Source organism: Passer montanus, unplaced genomic scaffold, assembly GCF_014805655.1.
Source record: "Passer montanus isolate IOZ18808 unplaced genomic scaffold, ASM1480565v1 scaffold163, whole genome shotgun sequence".
NCBI lineage: Eukaryota > Metazoa > Chordata > Aves > Passeriformes > Passeridae > Passer > Passer montanus.
The window spans coordinates 720,264-743,026 of record NW_024363494.1 but is presented as its reverse complement, the minus strand read 5'-3'; the positions used below and the strand labels follow the sequence as shown (position 1 = coordinate 743,026).

Genomic DNA, 22,763 nt, shown 5'->3' with positions numbered 1-22,763 from the left:
ACTGCTCCTGGTGGGGACTGGGCTGGAGCCTGGGGAAGAGGGTGCTCCTGCTGAGGGGGAAGGGAGACTAGGACAACCTTCCCTCCTTCCTTCCCAAGGAGTTTTTCCATGGTAGAACAGTGAAGGTCACCAGAGCGACCAAACAACCCTCAGTGGCTTTCCTGGGGGAAGCCAGGAGTACCCTGCAGAGACCCTGGAGACGGTCCCAGCTCCCTGTGCTATTTCTGTGGGAGCAGAAGATCCTTGGGATCAGCTGGAGGGGAGGGAAAGGCTGGGAAGGAACTTACTGAAGAATGGTGGGTTCATGGCTGCTTCCCAGAGCCGGGTTCCATGTCAGGGACGCGCTCCCGCTCCGTGTTCCCGAGGCAGAGGGCAGGACGAGGGGGATGGCAGGCTCCACATCCCACCCCGCCACGATCTCCCCGCGCCCACGGATTCCCACCACGGATTCAGTGTCCGTGGATTCTGGATTCCCACCACGGATTCTGTGTCCGTGGATTCCCAGCTCTCCTCCTGTGCCGGTCCCTCTCCCCTTTTCCACAGCCGGGAGCGGAACAATGGGCGAAAGCTGAGGGATATTTACTAACTGATAATCTCCCCACGTAGTGCAGCCGCCTGTTTTCTCCTGGCTGATAAAGATTGCAGAGCCAACCACTTTCACGGAATTAAAAGGGGGTGGATGCTGGATTTGGGGCTTGGATTAGGATTTTTTTTTCCTCCCCTTCTCCCTTTTTGAAGCACTTACCATTCACCTGCTGAGGGGAGTAGGCTTCTGATCCAGAATCCGGGGGAGAATCTGGCAAAGTGCTGTGGAGCAATGGGAAAAGAGAAGGGAAAGTCATTTTAATCCAGCTTCCAGCACAACCAAGAGGTCCAGGTGGATTTAAGCACCTCCAGGATCTGGCAGGGGAATCCCAGGTGCACCTGCAGCTGATCCCAGATACCCTGAGTGTGTCCAGCTGGGATTGCCATCGCTGTCACAGGTTCCACTGGAGCTCGAGAATAGGGATGTTTTGTTCAGCTGACAGTGAGAATTCCAGGGAAAAGAAGCCAAACAAATTTATCTGCTTCCCAGGGAAAGGTGTGCTTCCCATGGAAATGTCAAGTGGAATGCATAGAGCTCTCCCTCCCCATCCCAGGAAGCTGTTCCAGGCCAGGCTGGAAAAGGCTTGGACCAACCTGGGATAGTGGAAGGTGACCTGCCCGTGTCAAGTGTTGGGACTGGATGGGCTTTACAGTCCCTTCACATCCAAAAAATTCCATGATTCTGTGAAATGGGAGGCTCTGGGGAATCTGGGAATCCCATGGAACAGATTTTGCCTGTACAAAACTAAACACCACCACAGCTCCTGCTGTTCTCCCCTGGATATATTCCAACATCACCAGGAGCAGGATTTGGTCCTGACTGTGAAACACAATCAAAAAAAAAGTGGGAGCTCCCAGCTGCCTTTTCCAGCACCTCCATGGCTAGGGATGGCAGGACCAGCTTCCAGCTGGTTGCGTGTGGTGGCACAGCAGGGACAGGGAGGGAGACCATGGCACATTTCCACAGGAATTCCTTTCCATTCACCCATCCTACCCCATCAGCTTTATGGATGTGAAATAATCCCAGACAAATCCCAGTGCTTCTTGGATGAAAGCCAGCCAAAAAGCAAATTAATTTGGGAAAGGGAGGAAAAGCAGAGGACACACAGCACCAACTCTGCTCCTGACAGCACCCAGAATTCCAGCTGGGAACCAGGATATGGGATCTTCCTAGACCAGAGAAGCCTAAGGCCCATTGAGTGGATTCTCCATGGGAAGTTGCACCCAGCAGTGGCTGGAGAAGGATGATGTAGGTTAATTCCAAAAAACCCCTCACCATACTTCCCTCACCCTCCACCTTCCCTTGGAGCACCTTTCCATCATTCCCTTCCCATGCCTGGCTGGAGCATCTATTCCCAGCCTTACTTCCAGGCTCCTTGACATGCAGAATCTGAGTTCATACTGTATTTCCTATGGATTTATCAGGATTTATGCACCAGCAAGCCAAGTCTTGGCCAGTAACAAAAGGGAATATCACAGTTCAAGGAATCCAGGAGGCTGGAAAAGGTGGACACTGCAGAACTCCCACTGGGAGGTACTGTGGCTGTGCCCAGTCCAAGGGAAGGGTTTGTTGTTATCCACCACATTGTCCCTAAGCACATGAGGGGATGCTTGGGCCAGGAAGTGGATTCCATTATCCTTAAGTGTCCCTTCCAGGATATTCCATGATTCTCCACTGGAAAAAGCCTGGCACAAGGGGGAAGAGTCATTCTGGGATACTGAGGGAATGCTGCCATCAAAGCTGATCCAGCTCAGCTACATCCAAATGAGGTCTCCTCCTCGGACAGCAAGGTGTGATCCTTACTCATGACATCCTGCAGAATTCCAGATGCATCCAGAAGAAAAGGACATAACAAGGCATCACTTCATGCTTTTGACTGCCCTTAAGCTCCAGGTATCCTTCTGGGATCACTGCAAGGAAAAACCCCCTGGTCTGGGAATAAAAGAAAGGTAGATTTTTCCTTTTAGCTTCCTGGGATCTCTTCCCAAGTTCATCCAAAGAGTCATTAACTGAGTGTTCCCAAATTTGGGAATCCCCACGTTGTGCTTGCTGGCAACACTAGAGGGCACAAGGCAGAGGGAGAAGAGCCATCCTGGCCTCAGTGTCTTTACATCCATAATCCCATGGGAGAAGGCTGTCCGGGGCTACCACCTAAAGATCCAGGCTGGAGCAGAGCACAGCACCTTGGGATGTTACTGATCCCTTCCTTCCATCCCAGAGAGCAGGAACCACATCCTTTCCCCTCTTGGGAATAATTCTCCAGCTGGGTCCATCAGCAATCTCACAACCTGCCCTTCATCTTCCCCAAGAGCTTGTTGAACAGGACACATCCAGCTCAGATCCATCTTCTCCTTCTCTGGAGTGGAGCATCTACAACATCAGGCCATGAGAAGAGCATCCTCCTGCCCAGTGTAGTGAATTATCCTCTGGGATAGTCATAGCAACATCCCAGAGACTGAGTTCCATCCCAGAGACTGAATTTTGTCTTGTTCCAGTTTATTCTGTCTCTTCTTCCTTAAAAAAATGCTCCAATGTTCTCCCACCTGTAGATGTCCAGAAGAGGTATCCAGTACTCTACGAAGGCATGGGGGATGGTGCCAAAAAACCTTTTGGGAAGCTTCAGGAGCTCCACTCGCCCATAACCAAGGACTTAACACAGAGCCACGCCGCCACATGTCACAGCTCTGTGGGACCCTCCAGGTGCCACCAGCCTGGAGGAGCCTCCATCCCAGCACCCACCCTTTTCCCGCCATCCCATTCCCACTTACCCAGGTGCGTAGGGGGCCTTGGGCTCTGATTTGATTGGAGGGACCACGCTGTTCAGGCAGTGGCCAGCCAGGAGGCCCTTGGGCACCACCATGCCATTGTTGTTGTTGCAGTTGAGGTGAGCTCCGTAGGCGGCTCCGCAGGGATTGGCCAGGAGAGGACCATGCCGGATGGGGAGCTGGCTGCTGGCAGGAGGGAGGTGGAGGGGAGTGCTGGGAGAGGGATTGCTCACGCTGCTGATGGAGCTGGCAGGAGGCGCAGGGATGCCGGTGGAGCTGGAGGGCTGGGGGTGTGTGTAGCTGGTGGGAGCAGGGATCTCAGGGAAGCAGCTGAGGGAGAAAACAGGACACCATCAGGGCAACAGGTCAGTGGGACTGATGGAAGAGTCCAAAATCCACCCCGGAAGTTCTGAAGCGCCCAGGACAGCCAACTCAAGGAATACGTAGCCAGCAGGATCTGCTCACCGTGCTCCAGCTTTACAGACCAGCCATGCCAAAGACTCCCACCCTGCTCCCAGATTCCCTTAGTGCTCTCCGGGTCTACTCCATCCTCCTTCCCAAAGCTGGGGTACACAGGGAGATCCTTCCCTTCTCCAAATGGATGTAGTCCTGGGGATTTAATCTGAGCTCCCAGTGTTCAGATTAAGGAAAAGTGTTTATGGTGCCCTTGGAGGGAATAAAGATAGGGAACAAAAAGGACTGGGAAAACTGAAGGTAAGAAGCCAGGAAGAGACAGGAGAAAGAGCTGGGAATGATAAAGGAGCAAAGAGCAATCCAGGAAGACTCTAGAGAGGCAGAGGTGATTCCTAAATGATTCCTCAAATTTCAGGGCTGGAAGCTACTCAACAGGTTTCCAGAGAAGATGTGGCTGCTCCATCCCTGAAAGTGCTCCAGAACAGGCTGGGCAGGGCTTGGAGTAACCTGGAATAGTGGAAGGTGTCCTGCCCACGGCAGATGGGCTTCAAGGTCCCTTCTGACCCAAAGGCTCCTTCCCACCCAAACCATTCCAGGATTCTGTGATCTCTCCATGGAAAATCACAAGGAACACCATTCCTGCTGCAGAGCAAGGGAAGCACTTACATCTCTGGGGAGTCTTCCTTGCTGATGTACTCTTCCAGGATGCTGGTGTCGATGTTGGATGGTTCCAGAGCTCCATTAATGTCGTGGCCTGGAGGGGAGAGGAGATGGAAGCATGAGCGGGAGAAGGATAAGAATGGACCTTGGAAACACCACCAGATCCTTACACAGTCAAGGAACTGATCTGAGAATCATGGAATAATGGAATGGGTTGGTAAGTACCTTAAAGATCATCTCATTCCAACCCCCTGCCATGGGCAGGGATGACTCACTAGATCAACAGATCCCCAGGGATTGCCAGCTGTCTACACCCACTGCAGCCCAGTGTAAAGCCTCATCCTGGGAGATGGGGCACTTGGGACAAGCCAGGGCACGGACACAGACACATGGTGGGAACCGGATCCTTTGGAATCCCTTCCAACTCAGGACATTCTACCCAGTGTAAAGCCTCATCCTGGGAGATGGGGCACTTGGGACAAGCCAGGGCAGGACACAGACACATGGTGGGAACCAGATCCTTTGGAATCACTTCCAACTCAGGACATTCTATGATTCCCTTTGGACCCTTTGCAGAACACTGAAATTCTCCACCACAACCCGGATCAACTCCCGACCTTCCCCCCTCTCCTCTGCTCCATGGGCAAGCGGTGGATTTCCCTGTCCTTTCTCCAGAGGGCTCCTCCTCCCCTCCCTGCCCTGTTCCAGGGAAGCTGGGCAGGGTTTTGTTGACAGAAAATCCTTCCTTTATCTGTCTCTCCCAAGTGGGAGTCCGGAGGCTGCCAGGGCTGGAGCCAGCCCACGGTGCCAAAGGCACTGCCAAGAAAGTGGAAGAGAAGATCCAACTCCCCCTGCTCCGATAAGGAAGTCAGTGGAAGACCATCCTGAAAGACCCCACGTGAAAGCCCAGGAGAAGCCCCTGCCCTCCTGGATCCCCCAGGTTCCCGGGAAAGGTCACCCGCTGATCTGCAAAGGCCGGCCCGGGGGGCTCCAGCCCACCCCGGCCAATTGCAGCTCTCCCTCTGCAAATCCCTTTCATACCAAGACAGGCAAATCGGCAGAAATAAATCCAGCTAGGAATTCTGCCAAGCGGACAGGGTGTGTGTGTGGATGCAGGGATCTCTGCCTTAGAAACATTGGCTGGAGGGGGGGAAAATCCCAGGAAACTGTTTGCTTTTGGGACATCTCCGTGGCAGAGCGCGGGGACCTGGGGGACAGGGTGAGGGTGTTCTTGCATGTGAACACGGGATCCATCTGGAGCAGGGACACACGATGCTGCTTCCAGGTGGGGGGGGGGAAATCCCAGGAAACTGTTTGTTTTTGGGACATCTCCGTGGCAGAGCGCGGGGACCTGGGGGACAGGGTGAGGGTGTTCTTGCATGTGAACACGGGATCCATCTGGAGCAGGGACACACGATGCTGCTTCCAGGTGAGCACTGAGGTGAGGAAAGGATGCAGCAGGTAGAGCCTCCGGGATCTGCAGCTGTGCCAGCACATCCTGAATGGAGCTGCAGATCCCAGGGGAGCACAGGGGTGGCTTCTGTCCCTCCACTGTGACAGCCACATCCTGCCCTGAAGTTCCTGGGATGTGGTAGCTCTACCCTCTTGTCCTCGGAGTTATGGGAGATCACTGATGGCCATCTGTGTGTCCCTTGCTCATCCCTAAGGATCTCTGCCATAGCCTGCTCCCAAAACTTCACCACAAACACATCTCCCAAGGCACCTCTTCAAGCCATCACTGTCATTCCATAACATCTCCGAAACCTCCTGCCAGGGATGAGCACTCCAGGAGGGTGGGAATCCTCCCCATGCTCCACTGCCTCCCTCTCAGGCAAAAAAACCCCGGGCTATAAATCACAGGATGCCTTTTGCAGACACCCACCCCAAAGGCCATCAGGAAATTGGTCTTCATCCCAATTTTCAGCACTGGCATCCACGATCAAAGCAGCAAAAAGAGCACTTGGCCAATTTTTGTGACTCAGCCTGTCCAAGAAAACACCAATCCCAGCTGGTTTCCCTCACACCTCCGAACTCCAGGAGCTGCTCTGTGGTGGAAGAGGAGCCCAGGAACCCTCCAGGAAGGACGGGAAGCCATCTATTGACAGTAGGAAGCTGTGCTTCCCAATATTGTGAGGGTGCTGAGGCCCTGGCACAGAGTGCCCAGAGAAACTGTGGCTGCCCCATCCCTGGAAGTGTCCAAGGCCAGGTTGGATGGGGCTTAGAGCAACCTGGGATAGTGGAAGGTGTCCCTGCCCATGGCAAGAGGGCGGTACTGGATGAGCTTTATGGTCCTTCCAACTCAAACCATTCCAGGATTCCTTTGCTTCCTTGAAGTCACCTTGAGGAGGGCGAGATAAGCCCAGTGACGCGAGAGGTGCGTCAGGGCTAGAGGGGAGACGTGGCTGCCCATCAGAAATCAAGGACCTTCCTCTGCTCCAGGACAGTGGGATTTGCACAAATCCAAGGATATCAGAGCAGCGACAAGGAACGTCCCACCGCCCAGAGCTTCGATGCAGCCAGGCTCTTACCAAAGCCAGCTTAGGTGATTAATTAAAAGCTAATGCTGCTCCACAGTCACGGGATCCCAACGACACCGGCTTTCCCTCCCCCTCCCAAGTGGGGATTAGTGGGAAGCCACCAAGGAGGGAAGCTCAACACCCACATGGCTCCGCACGGGACAGACTCCCCCATCTCATCCCAGCAAAGAAAGATGGAGGAGCCCAGGGAAGCACTGAGCTCATCCATCCCAAACCTACATCCCACCAGGTCCCTACGCCCTGTCCTCTCCTGCCCCTGGCACTGCCACCCTGCTCTCCCACCATGTCACCGCTCCACTTTCCAACCCTCCTCTAGGAAAAGAGCCATGGCAATCCCAAAAAAACCCAGCCACTGCCTGAAGAACAAGAAGTTAAAACCCTCAGCACCCTCCTCGTGAGCGGAGCCGGGCGGGCTGAGGCCCCTGGACGTGTGAGAATGTCAGGAATCCCAATGTTTGGACTGGTTTTCTCTGCCTTCCCCAAACCTCCAAACACGCTCCACAACCCAACAGAGGTGCTTCCCACCCCGCTGCCTCCTCCCTGCCCCTACTCCAACCAGCTCGTCCCTCCTGGTGGCACCTTCCCAACTCCTTGTCTCAGTTTTGGGTGCTCCCAGAGATGGGCATGGGGCCATAGGGTTTGGAAAGAGTTAACAGAGCTCGGCCTCTGTGAACTGTCATATTTACAGGTCTGAGGGATTTAACCCGGAATTTTCCTGGAGTGATAGGCTGAGAAGTTTATGGAATTTCTATTTATAACAGTCCCCCCTCCCTCTTCAATTCCTACTCTGTTGCCTGTCTTCAAATCACCCCTAATCCTGCCTGGGTCACCTGGGGGTGGGAGGAAGGGAGAGAGCTGGAGAACTTCATCCTGGGATGCGCTAACAAGAACCAGATGTGGGAAGCTGGAGATGACGACGAGGTCAGCACTCTGCAGGGGCTGGGGAACATCAGCCAGGGGTGGGGGGACACCAGGGAGGTGGAGGAGGAGAAGGAGCAGGAGAAGAGGCTGTGCCAAGCCCAGAGCTTCCCAGTGCCATTGAAGCCACGTACCAGAGAATTTTCAGGGAAAACTGAGGCGTGGAACAGCCTGGGAGGTGATAAAACATCCAAACTGGTGCACGATAGAATAGGATCAGGAAACCCCAGGAGCTTCTGGTTCCATGTGGTCTCTCTCCTAGCGATCCTCCAGCACGTGCTGGAGCAGCAGTGGGATACCTGGATGAGCAGGACATGTGGCACAAAGCTCCACCAGGAATGACCTGGGATGCCACAGCAGTGCCAGTGCTTGGCGAGGCGGAGAGCCCCGGCACATCCCTGGGCTCATCCCTGTGTCCGTGCACCAGGGCTGGTTGTGCAATCCTCGAGCCAGGCTGCAGCATCGGCACATTCCCGGGGCCCCGCGCCGCTCCTCACCCCCTTCTCCCTCCTGCCGTGTTTATCCTTCGGCCCGGGAGGATTGGCTGCCGGCCTGGCCGCGAGCACCAGGAATCCAGGCCGTGGCAAACAAACCAAACACCGCCTAAGCCCGGGGAGCCGCAGGGCCAGTGCTTGGCTTCGGAGCTTCTTCCCACCCTGGATGGCTCTGCCACGCAGGGAGAAGCCGCTCCAGCTGGGAATAGCATCCCTGCCATGCCTGCCACCTCAGCAAACCCAGAGACCTGGCCTGCACACCCGGACAACGCTGCTTCCATAAGGAACAGCAGGATGGTGTCCCTACTGCCCCACATGCCCAACCCTGGGCTGCTTCCATCCCCTCCGGTGACCCTGGAGGAGCCCCTGGCTCCCTCTGGATCCCAGCCCAGCATTCCTGCTTAATTAATGCTCTTTATTACCTGACTGGGATGATAACCAGTCCCCAAACAGGGCTCCTGTAACCGGAGCGGGACAGAGCCAGCGCTCCCACAGCTCCCCAAGACCACCCCAGAGTGAAGTCTCGGCTGTCCAGGGCATTTCCAGGGGATCCCAGGCCTTTCCTCTGAACCACAGCCTCTCCTTATCCCATTACTGTCATCCTTTGCTCCCCCCAGGAATATCACCCTTGAGCAGTCTCCTTTGGATTAGGACATCTTTGGTCCCTACACATCCCAAACCAGCCTGTGTCCCTTCCCATCACAAAAGGTGGGACTGTCCCAGGCAATGCTGAGGTTCATCTGGTCCCTGTGTCCCATACTGGGGACATTCCCCAGCCAGCCCATCCCCAAGGACAGCCCTGTCCTTCCAAAGCAAAGGGGCAGCTCCTGCATCCCTTGTTCATACCAGGCTGAAAAACACAAGGTCCAAATTCCAACTAATTCCACACCAAAAACACAGCCAAGGATGAGCTCTGGCATCTGTGGGATAAGATCCCAAGGAAAACACCAAACTGAGGAGTGAGGATTTGGGGGTTCATGAGAATTGGGTTGTCATGGAATTTAAATGAAGTAATCAACAGAGCAATAGATACGGGCTTGGAACAGACACATCCCATCAAATTTCTACATGGAGGGGCCAGGATTGTTCCCAGTACCTGACCCCCTCCTTCCTGGGAGTTCTTGGTGAGCTCCCAGCCAATATCCCAAATTCAACCCCTCTGCATTCCTAGACAAACTATCCCATGCCAGGGCAGGGTGCGGTGAAGGCAGTGATCAGGGACAGGGATACAGGACAGTGGGATCTAGCCAAACTCCCAGACTGAGGGAGAAAAGAGCACTTACAGGGTGTCCAGGAATACTGGTAACAGTGAGCCAGCTCCAAAGGCAAAACACTTGGAATAATGAACTGACCAGGTGGGAAGTACAACCAAACTCATGGCAAGGGGTTGGAAACGGATGATCTTTAAGGTGCTTTCCAACCCAAACCATTCCAGGTTTCTCCAAACACCCAGTGTCCAGAGGCAGCAGCATCTCTCTGTTGCCTGGAAAGCTCTCTCTGCTCCTACATAATCCCACAACTCCTTAGCTTAAATCCACAGATTAATATACTTGGCAAAAGCACCTTTGGATGAGGTGGACAAGGCACTGGGAAACATCCCAAACTCAGGGATAAGGAGATAACACCCTCCATTCCCCATCCCCAAGAAGACAAAGTGCTGGTGGGAGACATCCCAAGTCACAGGAAGTGTGAGGAGCCAAAGAAAATCATCCTGCTGTGCCATGGCAGGCCGTGGGCATGTTCCTTGGGAAACTGCAGGAAAAGGAGGCAGAAAGGATGATCCTCCTTCCCAAACTTCCCTGAGCCCTCCCCCTGAACACCTTCTCTCCTCCAACCCTCCTGGAATTTCCCCTCATCCTCCATCTCCCCTCACCAAAGCTGTTCTCCCTCCTGCATCCCTTTCTCCTGGCAGCTCCCCGCCCTTGTCCTGGCCTTTCCCCCGCCCTTGCCAGCTGTGAACCTTGGCATGGATGGAGCCATTGTCCTGGGAGGACGGGGGCCGAGGAGGAGGAGGGGAAGGTGTGAGAAGGGACACAGAGGCGCGTTTGTCCCTGTCCCCGCGGCCGTCAATGCCGCGCTTGTCCATTCATGCTCTCCGAGGGCAGGAACAGCGGCTCCATTTGGGAGGCTCCAAGGTGCCTGCCCAGGGGGGCACATTGCCCTGTTTGTTTGGAGACAACGCCTTTATCTCCCTTCCCGGGATGAGGGTGTTGGAGCAGGGACAACAGGACCGGAGGAGGCCACTTCATCTGGCGGCTCCCGCTGCACGAGGCTGGGGCCTCATCCTTGGGGACCACAGGGATGGGGAAAAGCTCCTGAGGATCCCCGCTGCTGAGGTGCCTCATCTGACCTTGCTTTATCCAGACTGCAGCTCTGGGGGGACAGGAGGGGCATTTTCCATAGGATAACATGATGTGGATGAGCTCCTGGACACTGCCGTGGTGGTGAAGGTCCATATCCATATCCCACACCATTCCCTCAGAGAGAATTATTGCCAGAATGGATAAAAAATTAATAACATAATTAGCAGCTACATACCACGACCAAGAAGAGACTTGATCCAGCTGCCCAGAGCTTTCCCATGCTTGGCAACGACCAGGAGAGGGAACCCCAAGGAGTTGACAGAGCTGACGGCAGATTCTGAGCTGTGATCCTGCTGCTCTTCTAGCTCCAAGGAAAGAAGCCAGGGATGCAGTCCCTGGACACTGACCTCACTGAAGGGCAACACTGTGGCTCTGGAAAGGCTCTTAGGGAATCTGGAGAGCCAGGATGAGCCACGATCAGCCCAACTCTAAGACATCCACACTACACACAGAGGGAACTTGGGATAACTCAGGATTTGGAGAAGTGCTGCCTCTCCTGGAAACCCCTCCAGCACAAAACAATCCTTAGGGAGGGAGATTAAGAATAGAACAGCACCAGGATACAGGAGCAGAGGCAGCCAAGCAGCGCCAGGAACACCGTGTCCAGATCGAACACATCATTCCCTCCCTTCCAACTGGGAGGCACCCAGGTCTGTCCAGGCTGGACAATCTCCAGAGGAGACTGGGAGGAAAAAGCAGAGCCATTTATCTAGATGGGACTTCTTCCAGGGCTTGGGAAGGACCATCCCAAGTTTTGTGCAACCACCACAGATCTTTCACAAGGAGGAGCGTTGGGTCACCAGGGTTTTCCACACAGCAGGGACATTTGCTCTGGAGTTGTCTCCCAAGGAAATCATAACAAGGGGTGTCAAAAGCTTCCTCAGCCACGTGGCACAAAGCTCCCAAGGAGAATCCCACTTTTCCCAGGATATAACATGACCAATAGACATGGGACAGGTCCAGGGCTGTCATTTCTGTCTCCATGATCCCATGGCAGGGGGTGGAATTGGATAGCCTTTAAGGTCCCTTCCACACCAAACCATTTCAGGATTCTACACAATTGAACTCACTACTGAAATCCAAAATTCCCTAGAGATTACTGCCATGTTGGCTATTCCCACATCCCCTTTTCACAGGGAACTGAAGTTTCTTTTTTTTAAAGAAAACCTTGTTTGCCTTTTCTGACCAACTCTGAGCCATCCTGGAACATATTTCCTGCTCCAGGGATTTAGCAAACACTTCCCAGACAATACAGCCGAGATACCAAACGTGCTGCTTGGATCCCGTCCATCCCGCACGCTCCCTGGGTGTTCCTGGGATCACTTCAAAGCACTGGGCTGGCTGGAGAGCCCCAAATCCAGAGGGAAGGCTCCTGGCATGATGCTTGAGGATGTGCCATGGGGAGGAGAGGATCAGGAGGTCACTTGGGAATGAGCTGTGTCCAAATTAAATACCAGGCACAAGGATTTTCCTAGCAGAGACCCCCAGGAAGGGACTGAGGTCAAAAACATTCCAGGGGGACCTTCCTGGTCTCCACAACTCCCTGACAGGAGCCAGGTGGGGGTCAGGCTCTGCTCCCAAGGAACATGGGACAGGACAAAAGGAAATGGCCTCAAATTGCACGAGGGGAGGTTTGGGTTGGATATTAGGGAAAATTCCTTCATGGAAAGGGTTGTAAAGCACAGGAACAGGCTCCAGTGGTGGAGTCCCCATCCCTGGAGGGATTTAAAACCTGTGTGGATGTGGCATCTGGGGACTTGGGACAGTGGTGGTCTTGGTAGTGCAGCACCAGGGGAATGGTTGGACTGGATGACCCCAGGAGGCTTTTCCAACCCAAATGACTCCACCATTCCATGATCTCTGCTCACATGGGGCGACAGAAACTCCCAAGGTTCCAGGCCTCCTGTTTTTGCCCAATCACCTCTGTAAGGGATTATATGAATACAAGAAAGGAAGAGGTGGCAAAGCCCTTTTCTCCTGGTAAAACCGGGATGGTGACCTCAATCTCATGGATAAACGCTCTGTGGCAGTGGGGAAAAACCTTCAGAGCTAATCCCTGCTGCAACACAACTGGCAATGAGGGAAAAACACCGTAACAACATGAGAATGGGGAATGGTTTGACTCCATGATCCTGCAGGGTTTTCCAACTTAAACCTGACTTTTTACAGGTTGGAAATCCAGTAAAAATCCCTCTCAGCGATCATTCCTGACCTGTTGCATCCACAGATGCCCACTGGATGTCCAGAGCCACACCATGTGTGCTTAAAAAACAGGAAGCAGAAAAGGTCCCTACCTTGACATTCCACAGCCCATCCTGTTGGATTGGGTTGAGTTTGTCCAGTTCTTCTTTCCAAGAACACCAGCACAACTTCCAGCATCCAAACTCCTCATTCCGGGCTGTGAAAGCTGCTCCCAGCCTGCAGGTCCTCACAGGGCTGTTCCCTCTATCCCTCTGGCTCCTCAACACCGTGAGGTGAGTTTTGGAACATCATTTATCACCCAGCATGTGTTGGGTTGGAAGGGACCTCAAGGATGATCCAGTGCCACCTCTTCCATGGACAGGGACACCTCCCACTAGTCCAGGTCACTCCAAGCCCTGCTGAATCCAGCCTTGGCCTTCTCTTACACATCAGCCTCTCCATTCCAATACCCATTCCCAAAAACTGAATTAAAACAAGACAGAACGGAGGGGACATGGACAGGTAGGACATCCCCCTGCCCAGAACTCCTTGGATTTTGGGATAGATGGGATCTCATCATCAGAAAAAACCCCACATCTGTTCAGGAGAGGAGCACTGACCTCATTATCAGCAAGCAGCCAACTGTAAAAAGGTTTGATGGCCCTTATAAAACTCCATTTTCCAAGTTTTCCTTTACTTAAGCAGGTGTTTCATTCCCAATAAAGTCAAAGCATCCTTTTTAATGCTTCCACGAATCAATGTCCATAAACCCTGGCTAGTCATAACACAGGAGATAAGCCAAGATCCAACAAGCTGATAAGATGTTTGCTTTCCTGTTTATGTGGATTTTGAGCAATCAGCATTCGGGATTAAAAGTCATAAATTATGTGGATGCCCCAACCCCTGGAAGTGTTCAAGGCCAGGTTGGACAGGGCTTGGAGCAACCTGGGATAGTGGAAGGTGTCCCTGCCCATGAAACAAGACGGGATTTAAGGTCTCTTCCAACTGAAACCATTCCAGGATTCTATAAATCAATGAATGAAACCTCCAGTTCTTTGGATATCATACCTGAGTCTTCCAAAAATCCTGTTCCATGCCCACCCCACAACTTCTGCACTGTCTCCCCCCCACCAAACTACCTGGGTAGGAAAACCAGAACAATTTGCCACTCCACAGCAAAGTTGGGGTGATAGCAAAGACTCCACGGGGAAAAAAAAAAAAACAAACAAAAAACCAGGGAAAACCAAATCAGCCCCAGCAAAAATCCCTTTAATGCCTAGTTTTTACACCCAGGTTGGATCCAAGCACTCCCACACTGTTTAAAACTCTAGCCTTGGCTTTTCCAACCAGTTCTCCTCCCCACCACCTCAAAACCCAGGAAAATACACAAGTGTTTGCACTTGGGAACATCTGTGGACAGGGAATTCCACAAGAATCCTGTCCACTCCATTTGCAGCCAGGCCTGGCCACTCTTCCCACCTTTCCCTCTCCGTGTTTGGAGTAACTGCCCCAAAGCAGCCAAAGTTCAGTGAGATAAGTGGTGGACCCTGAGTGTCACGTTACATTTTCCCTCGGGAAGGAGGCCTTTCCTTCAAATGTGCCTTGAACGCACCCCAGGTGCCGCTGGAAGCCGGCCCGGAGTGTGGGATCCTGGGCTGGACACATCACCCACCATCAGGGAGAAGATGCCATGGATGGGGGTGGATCTGGATGATCTTTAATGTCCCTTCCAACCCAAAGCATTCCATGATCACATGTCCTGCTGTGCAGGAAGAACAGGCACAAGGAAGGTCTGTTGGATAAGCAAGGGCATGCCAAGCACGCCAGTCAGTTGGAATAAAAGGATATATCCATGAAAATAAAAGTGAGATCCACCAGATAGCCAAGTGTGATATGCAATCATAGAATCCTGGAGTAGCTTGGGTTGGATGGGACCTTAAAGCTCATCCAAGTTCCATTCTCTGCCATGGGCAGGGACACCTTGCACTAGCCCAGGCTGCTCCAAGCTTGTCCAACCTGGCCTTGGACACTTCCAGGGATCAATCCACTCCACACTTCTCAGAGTTCCCATTGATCCTCCACAGCAGCAGGACACCTCCCTGGCTCTCTGACACTGTCTTATCCCTGTCTGTCTGTCCCTAGTCCTGCTATCCCTCCGAAATGCCCCATGTTGATGGTTGTCCCTCCTGAATGATGCTGGAGCATGGGATGGGCACCCAGAAAGCACTGGCTTGGCCCCAAAAGCCACGAGACTGTTCCTGTTTGTGTCTCCAGCCACAGCTGCTCCCTTGTCCTCTGGCACGGCACACGCTGGTTAATCATTCCTCAGGTACATTCAGTGTCCCGGGATTCTTATCGGAGAGTGCAAAGTCCAATCAGCAACACCACTGGGAAGAGGCAGGAGGGTTCCCCAGCAAGGGCGGCAAAGCTGTGCTGGAACAACGCCATCCTCAGGCTGGGATACGTGAGAGGGATCCAAGGCATCAGCTGGGAAGTCCCTATGGGTTCACTTGCACCTTCCCAGCACAGCTCCCAGCTCCAGATCATGGAGTCCTGGAATGGCTTGAGTTGGAAGCAACTGTAAGGATCATCCACTCTCTGCCATGGGCAGGGACACCTTCCACTACCTCAGGTTGTTCCAAGCCCCATCCAACCTGGCCTTGGACACTTCCAGGGATGGGGCACCCACAGCTTCTCTGGGCAGCCTGTTCCACCACTCTCACCACCAGATCACTCCAGCCATTCTCAGCAGGAGGAATCCATAAGGCCCTATCCAGAAGAGGGAAAGCAAAGCAGGATCCTATCTCTTTCCTTGAAATAACCATGCCCAGGAGCCATTTAATTCCCTCTTTCTGTCCTGGAAGGGCTCTCCCTGATAAGGGTGAGGAAGCAGAGGGAAACCTGTCCGTCTGGCATCCCACGACTCCTCCTTGACCAGGATTCCTTTCCCATCTCCCTGCAAGCAGCAGCCCTTCCACACCCCATCCCACACACAGGCTCAGCCAGATCTCTGTGTCACCGTTTCCATGCTGGTCACACCTCCAGCAGGACTCCCTCTAATCTGCCCCAACTGCCACCTCTTCCTGAAGTTTCTCTCTGTCTGTGTCCGGGCATTGCTCCCAGGGCACCAGCCTGTGGAAGGGGCATTACCCAGGACACAGGCAAAGTTCCTCCTCATGGAGTCTCGTGCTGGCATCACCTTTCCAAATCCCAGCCTGCCCTTTATCAGACTTTACGGATCCACCCTCTCATGAACAGCTCTCTGGCCTTACTCCACCTGGATGTCTCTTGCCCTTTTCCTGGGAATAAGGAGTTTTGGGGTCGAGGATAAAGTAGTTTTGGAGAAATGGGAGGGAGAAGCACCAGCAAAACCATCATAGGACCTGCCAGCAGTGGAGGTATTTGGCACCAGCCTTTCCCTGAGGAGTGGACGAGGATGAGTCTTTTGGCTGAAGAGACTCCAGGAATCTCCTGTTGGGATGGACGTGGCAGCTCTCCCCCACTGTCCAGGAATACCACCTGGGTGTAGTGATGAGCTCAAGGGAATGTTTTTGTCTCTCCCCTGCTCTGCTCAGGCCCTGGGATTGAGCTGGACTCAGCAGCATCCTCATGTCACCTGCTCCTCTTGAGGGCTGACCAAGCAGAGCGGGCAGAGAAGCTTCAAACAGAGGGAAGAGAGAGGAGAACCAGGGAACAATCCCATTGGGAAGAGAGATGGAGAGGCAGAGGGGAAAGCAAGGCAAGCCACGGAAGGGCTGGGGGGGCCGTGCCGTTACCTGCTCGGATCCAGCGCATCCTGAGCATGGTGAGAGCCGATGTCAAGCTCCCGCCGTATCCCTGCTCTCTCCCTGTGTCATTATTCCCTGAGCTCAGCTCCTCCAGCTCCCAGGGCTGCTGCTGCCTGCTGGTTTTTCTATTCCCTCTGGGAAGAGTGGGAGGGCCGGGGAGGTGGCCGGGCGGCCGCTGCTCCGCGCTGGGATTTGGGACCGCGAGGGGATTACCCGCAGGGATGGTCATGTGTTTGTGCTGTACCAGCTTCCCCGGGCCCATTCCGGCACGGGCTGACTCCCGGCTCCCAGAGAACTCCGGGCAAAGCCTCTTACCTTCCCGCGGCGCCAGCCAGGCCCCGCAGCGACTGTCACCTGCGCCGCCACCTCGTCCCCAAGCCGCTCCTCCCGCAGCCAGGAGCCCCCCGGCAGGGATCACGCTGGGCTTTTCGAAGGTGCTCTCCCCCTGCCACAGCAGCTCCGTGTGGGAAAAGCTCTCTCCAGCATCAAGCCTCGGAAATGGATTTGGGGGCAGGCAGAGGGCGACGAGTGAGCAGGAAGGCCCCAAAGACCCATTTTTAAAGGCATTCCATGAAAAGTGATGCTCTGATCCATGTAGTTGCATTTCTGTGTCAAGCTCAGGAACCTAAACCATGGGACACCAGGACAGACTCCCCCAGTTCCATTGGTCTCCTACCCTTTCTGCTCCCAATTTTCAGCCTCAAGACATCCCAAAGCAATAGGAAGACTTGGGAGCAGTCCCTGGATTCTCATGGATGTGTACACCAGCAGGAGTCTGACCAGCAAATTCCTTCACTCATTCCCACCACCACCACCACCAAATCCCCCTTATGGCCCAGCATGTGGGACAAGGGGCAGTCCCAGCTGTCCTGGGGTCACCTCACTGTATCAGCTCCAGTATTCTACATTCCTTCATCCAAGGAAAACAGAGAAATGTTCCAGACCTCTTCCTGCAGGGCGATACTTCCTCCTCACATGCACTAAGTGCTCCATAATCAAAATCACCAGGAGTGTTATCAACACCAGCAACATGGGAACAGGTTGTCCAGAGAAGTTGTGGATGACAGGGGGAGGGTTTAGATGGGATATTGGGAAGAAATCCTTCCCTGGGAGGGTGGTAAGGCCCTGGAATAGATTTCCCAGAGAAGCTGTGGCTGCCCCATCCCTGGAAGTGGCCGAGGCCAGGTTGGCTGGGGCTTGGAGCAACCTGGGATAGTGGAAGGTGACCCTGCCCATGTAGGACTGGATGATCCTTAAGGTCCCTTCCCATCCAAACCATTCCAAGATTCCATCACACATATCCAAACATTCCCATAGGCAAAACCATCCAGTCCTGGTTACTCCAAGCTTGGAGATTCCTGTGCATGCACAGCCCAGCAACCCCTGCACGGACACATGGCTGCTCCACAGACAGTATTCCCAGTGTCCCAGCCACTTGTGTTCCATGAACACCTGTGGAGCTGTTGGATAACCTTCATGGAAACCTTCTGCTGAACCAACTCTTGTCTTTCCCAGCTCCACCTCAACCCCAAACCTGCTCAACTTCCAGTGCTTGCTCTCCTTTCTCTGCTCCTTTCCCGAATTCCCGCTTCCCAGCCCCCGCCGGCCCCGCTCCGAACATCTTTCCTGCTGTACATTCTTCCCCAAGCCCTTATCTCATAAATTAGCCAGGAGAGGGATCCCAAATAGCTGAGCCGTGGCGTAAGCATTTCCCTGAGGCAGGGGTGGGCGGGAGCAAGGGAAAGGTTGGGAGCAGGATGCCAGCCAAGGGTCAGACGCTGTCAACTCCCTCCTTCTCCTTTGAATCCAAACACAAACGCTCCAGGAACACTCCCAAACACATGGAAATCTCCTTTCCCTCCCCTGCCAGAACTCCCCAGCATCCTACGCTCGCTGCTGCAGGATTTTTGCCTGAGCTCTCCTCAGCAGGATGGTCCTGGGCACCTCCAAACACAGGGATCAGCTGTGCTAACACAAACCATGGAGATTGGGAAGATTCCTGAGTGGGAAGGGATGGTCCATGAGAATCATCCAAGTCCATCTCCTGGCCCAGCACAGGACAATCCCAAAAATTCCACCATGTGCCTGGACAACAAGAACCTTCCCAACACAGGAGAAGCCCTTGAGGACACTCAATATGGAAAGTCAGGATTGCATTCCCAGCACCTTCATCCCAGGAAAGAGTGAAGTTATACCCAACACATCTTTTCCCTCAGAGAGTTTTTCCATAGCCCATCCCAAATACCAGAGCAAAGCCTGGGATCCTTCCCATCACTTTTCTGCTTCTCCATCCTCACACACCTCAGATCTCACCCTCAAAGAGTAGACAGCCATATTCCAGGGAAATAAGGATATCTGGGAAAACAAGGATAACCGGGGAAACACGGATATCCATGGAATTAAAAATATCCAGGAAAACAAGGATATCTAGGGACACAAGGATACGCAGGAAAACAAACGGTACCCAGGAAAACAAAGACATCCATGGAAATAAATACATCCAGGAAAACAAGGATACCTAGGAAACAGAAATACACAAGGAAATATGGATATCCAGGAAAACAACGATACTCAGGGAAACAAGGACACCCACGGAAACAAAGGACACCCAGGAAAACAAAGGACACCCAGGAAAATAAGGAAATCCCGCCCGAGCAAACATCAAGGAAAACTTGGGAATATCCAGGTCCATCTCTCATGGCTGAAAAAACCGGGGTCACCAACCAGACCTGAGATTTTGGGAGCATTTGCTTCCCAAAACAAGCCTAGCTCTGCAGAAGACCAGCCAAATTCCAGGATTTGGAATGACCACAGGCACAGATTCTTCCCCAGCTCCACCAGCACAGCCCCCACTCTCAAACATCTCCATGAGGACCCCGGTTAATCCTTGTCTGACACTGGGACATACCAAGGGATCAAGGATTCTGCCTATATTTTCTGGGATTTCTTACACCAGGCTCAAATCCTGGGAAAATCAGTCAAGCAAAGGAATGAGAATTCCCAAGTTATTCCAGCCTTCTCAGCCTGCAGGAAGAAATCTCTTCAGGGGTGGGATGATCCGTAAGAAGAAGAAAATATTTCACTCCAAGCGAAAAATAGGTTGGAAAATTATTTCCTTATGATGGGAATTCAGTGATAAATGTTAAAGGAGTGATGGGATAATTAATTTATTCCAGTAAATTATTAAATTCTAACAGATTTATTGTTTACCACATCCAAAAACCATTAATTCCTCAGGAGGGCCAGATTCCGGAGTAAATCCAACTCCATGCCATGATTTAAGGCACTGACCTTCACTCCCAAAAAGCCAGAGAACACTTTGGCCTCAGAGCTCCTCGGAGCACAACAATTAAACCTGGCACAAGAAGGAAAAACTGAGCAGCAATTCCTGGTGGCAAAACTTTCTTCTCTTCCCTTCTCCCCTTCCAGCTCTGTGTTGGAACAGATGCTCTGGAATAACAGCAGGAAAGGGATCGAGCTGCTCAAACAAAGTCGTGCTCCGTGGAATATTTGGCTCAGAGAGGTTTTAAGAAGGATTTTATAGCTGAGGGTAAGAAATATCCTTCAGGCACAGTTTTCCTTGATCCTGGATTTTTACAGGGACAGGATGGTTTCGATTCAAGAGAAAAAGAAAGAAGGAGAAAGAGATTTAAAAAGGGAAAAAGGTAGAGGAAAAAGGGAGAAAGGGGGAGGAAAAGGGGGAGAAAAGGAAGAAAAAAGAAAAGAGGAAAACAGAAAGGGAGAATCCTAGGATGGCTGAGGTTGTCAGGGATCTCTTGGAGTCATCTTGCTCGAGCAGGATCACCCCCCGCACCCAGAAAGAACAGGAAAACAGTAAAAGAAAGAAATCTTCACATTATAATAAAGATGCTCTGGGGAGAGGGAGAAATTCCACGTCTCCAGCTGAAGAGACAGAGAGCTGGTCCATAAATAACATCGGGATGTTGAGCCAGAGCTCTGCAGGACTCCCAGGAGGTGCTCAGCACCCCCAGGATGGGAAGTGGGAGAGGAGGATTTAGGAGCTTGGCCCAGCGAAATCCTAAAACCAAAGGAAACCCCAGAAGGCTGCAGGGAACATGGGCTGGGAGCAGCCGATAAGAGCCCTCGTGGTGAGGCTTCCCATCTCTGCTAATCCTGGGGCTCCTGGGAATCTGGGATCACGGCTGGAACTAACAGGGGGTGCTTTTTCCTTTGAAGAAAAGATGCCTTACTGAGAGGTCACAGGGATGCCAAGAGAGAGGGGAACAAGGAGGAAGCAGCTTAAGCTTCCACTCGTTCCCAAGAACATCTTCTGTTCCCACTTTCCAGGATAAATCCTTCTACCACCCAAAGAATCCACAGGGACACCACTGTCCTGCCCCAACTGCTTCTGGGGGGTTCATTGCACAATCCCACTGCTCCAAAGGGGATCCCAGCTCTGGAGTTCACCCATGGATTGGGATCCACCCCAGGACCTGTTGGGGCAACGGAGCCTCACGTTATTCCCTCAAGCAGCACATCCATGTGCCAGGGGCTCATCCCAAAGCACACAGTCCGTGGCAACTAAACCTGGGCCTGGCAAGCGACCCACTGGAAAACAAGGGAGGGAAACAAAGCAATGAGGGGGAAAGAGAAGGAACCAGCCACTCCACAAGGAAGAGCGGAGCGTGCCAAGAAGGCCAGAGCAGGGAAGGGAACACGGAGCCGAGGCAGGAACAACAACGGGATCAGGCTCCCAACACATCCCAGTTCAGCCACGAGCAACCACATTTCATCCAACAGAGGCCAAGTTCTCTTCCCAACCGCTTTTCCACCCTGGTGGGAAGGAGAGTGATCCACAGCCATGTGGTGTCTACAAGGATCCAGGCTCCGGAAAAGGTCTGGGATCCATAGGCCAGAGCCACTGCCATGAGCCTGCTCCTGCTCCAAGGATGGTGAGGGACATTCCAAGGTCCTCGGTGGGGTTGCAGTGGGAATCTAAGGCATGGCACAGCACAGTTCCCAGGATATCCAGCTTGGCACCCACGGAGGATGCACAACTGCCCTTGGATTGTGCCCCGGGACAGGGATCTGTGCCGCTCCAGAGCTGGCTAGCATGGTATGGAGCCAGGATGGGAGAGCTGGGATTGTTCAGCCTGGAGAAGGCAAAGCTCCAGGGAGACCTTGGAGCCCCTTCCAGTGCCTAAAGGGCCTCCAGGAGAGCTGGAGAGGGACTTTGACAGAGGGCCTGGAGTGACAGGACAAGGGGGGACAGCTTCCCACTGCCAGAGAACAGGGTTTAGCGGGACGTCGCGAAGGAATTCCTCCCTGTGAGGGTGCTGAGGCCGCGGAATGGGTTTCCCAGAGCAGCTGTGGCTGCCCCATCCCTGGAAGTGTCCACGGCCAGGCTGGCCGGGCTAGCGGAAGGTGTCCCTGCCCAGGGCAGCGGGGTGGCACTGGACGAGCCCTCAGCTCCCTTCCCACCCTCCAAGGCCGATCCCGGGGCACCCCGGGCCGGCGCTGCCCTCCTTACCTTCGAAGAAGCGCTGCAGAGCCTCCGTCTCGTCCACCACCTCCATGGCTGGGCCATGCACGGGCCGGCCCCGGCTCACTCCGTGCGGCTGCAGGGGGGCATCGCCCCGGCCCGGGCGGCCCCGCCGCGACCCCCGAGCGCCGTGCGAGCGCCGTGCGAGCCCCGCTCTCAGCGCCGGGCTCCCGCCGCCCGTGCCCCGCGCCGCCGCCCGATGCCCATCGGCGTCCGCCCAGCGCTGCCCCGCACCCGGGCTGCCGCCGCTCCTCCCTCCCTCCTGCCCTCCCTCCTTCCCTCTCTCCCGGCCCTTCCCCGCCCGCCGCTCCTCCTCCGCCCGGCACCGCGCTCGGGGCACCCCCGCCGGGAGGGCTTGGAGGGGCCGCCGGGGCGTGAGTTTGGCAAAAGTCACCTAAACACGGTAGCGAGGGACCGGGAGGAACCTCCGAACTAAAAAATCCCGTGGGGAAGAGCTGAAAAGCAGCCACGAGCCGCCAAAAAAACAGCCCCGAGTCACAAGCCACTAAAGCCCCCCAAACCAGCCCCTAAAGACCCCAAAAACCCACCCCAAA

At 53.8% G+C, this 22,763-nt stretch overlaps 1 protein-coding gene across 5 annotated transcripts in view; it reads right to left on the bottom strand.

Annotated features, from left to right (window-relative positions):
* Positions 1–22,719, bottom strand: part of MYRF (myelin regulatory factor) — a 44,837-nt gene extending 22,118 nt beyond the window's left edge. For 2 of the 5 annotated variants that reach the window (XM_039703526.1, XM_039703523.1), the window contains exons 1-4: positions 17,022–17,312; positions 4,432–4,519; positions 3,355–3,681; positions 746–807 (exon numbers count right to left, since the gene is read on the bottom strand). In XM_039703526.1, coding sequence (XP_039559460.1) covers positions 746–807; positions 3,355–3,681; positions 4,432–4,519; positions 17,022–17,310 — 766 coding nt within the window. In that variant the 5' untranslated portion in view covers positions 17,311–17,312. Of the gene's footprint in view, positions 1–287; positions 700–745; positions 808–3,354; positions 3,682–4,431; positions 4,520–17,021; positions 17,700–22,197 lie in introns of those variants that run through there. The other 3 variants (XM_039703527.1, XM_039703522.1, XM_039703528.1) reach the window with 3 other exon arrangements.
* Between the last annotated feature and the right edge of the window lie 44 nt (positions 22,720–22,763).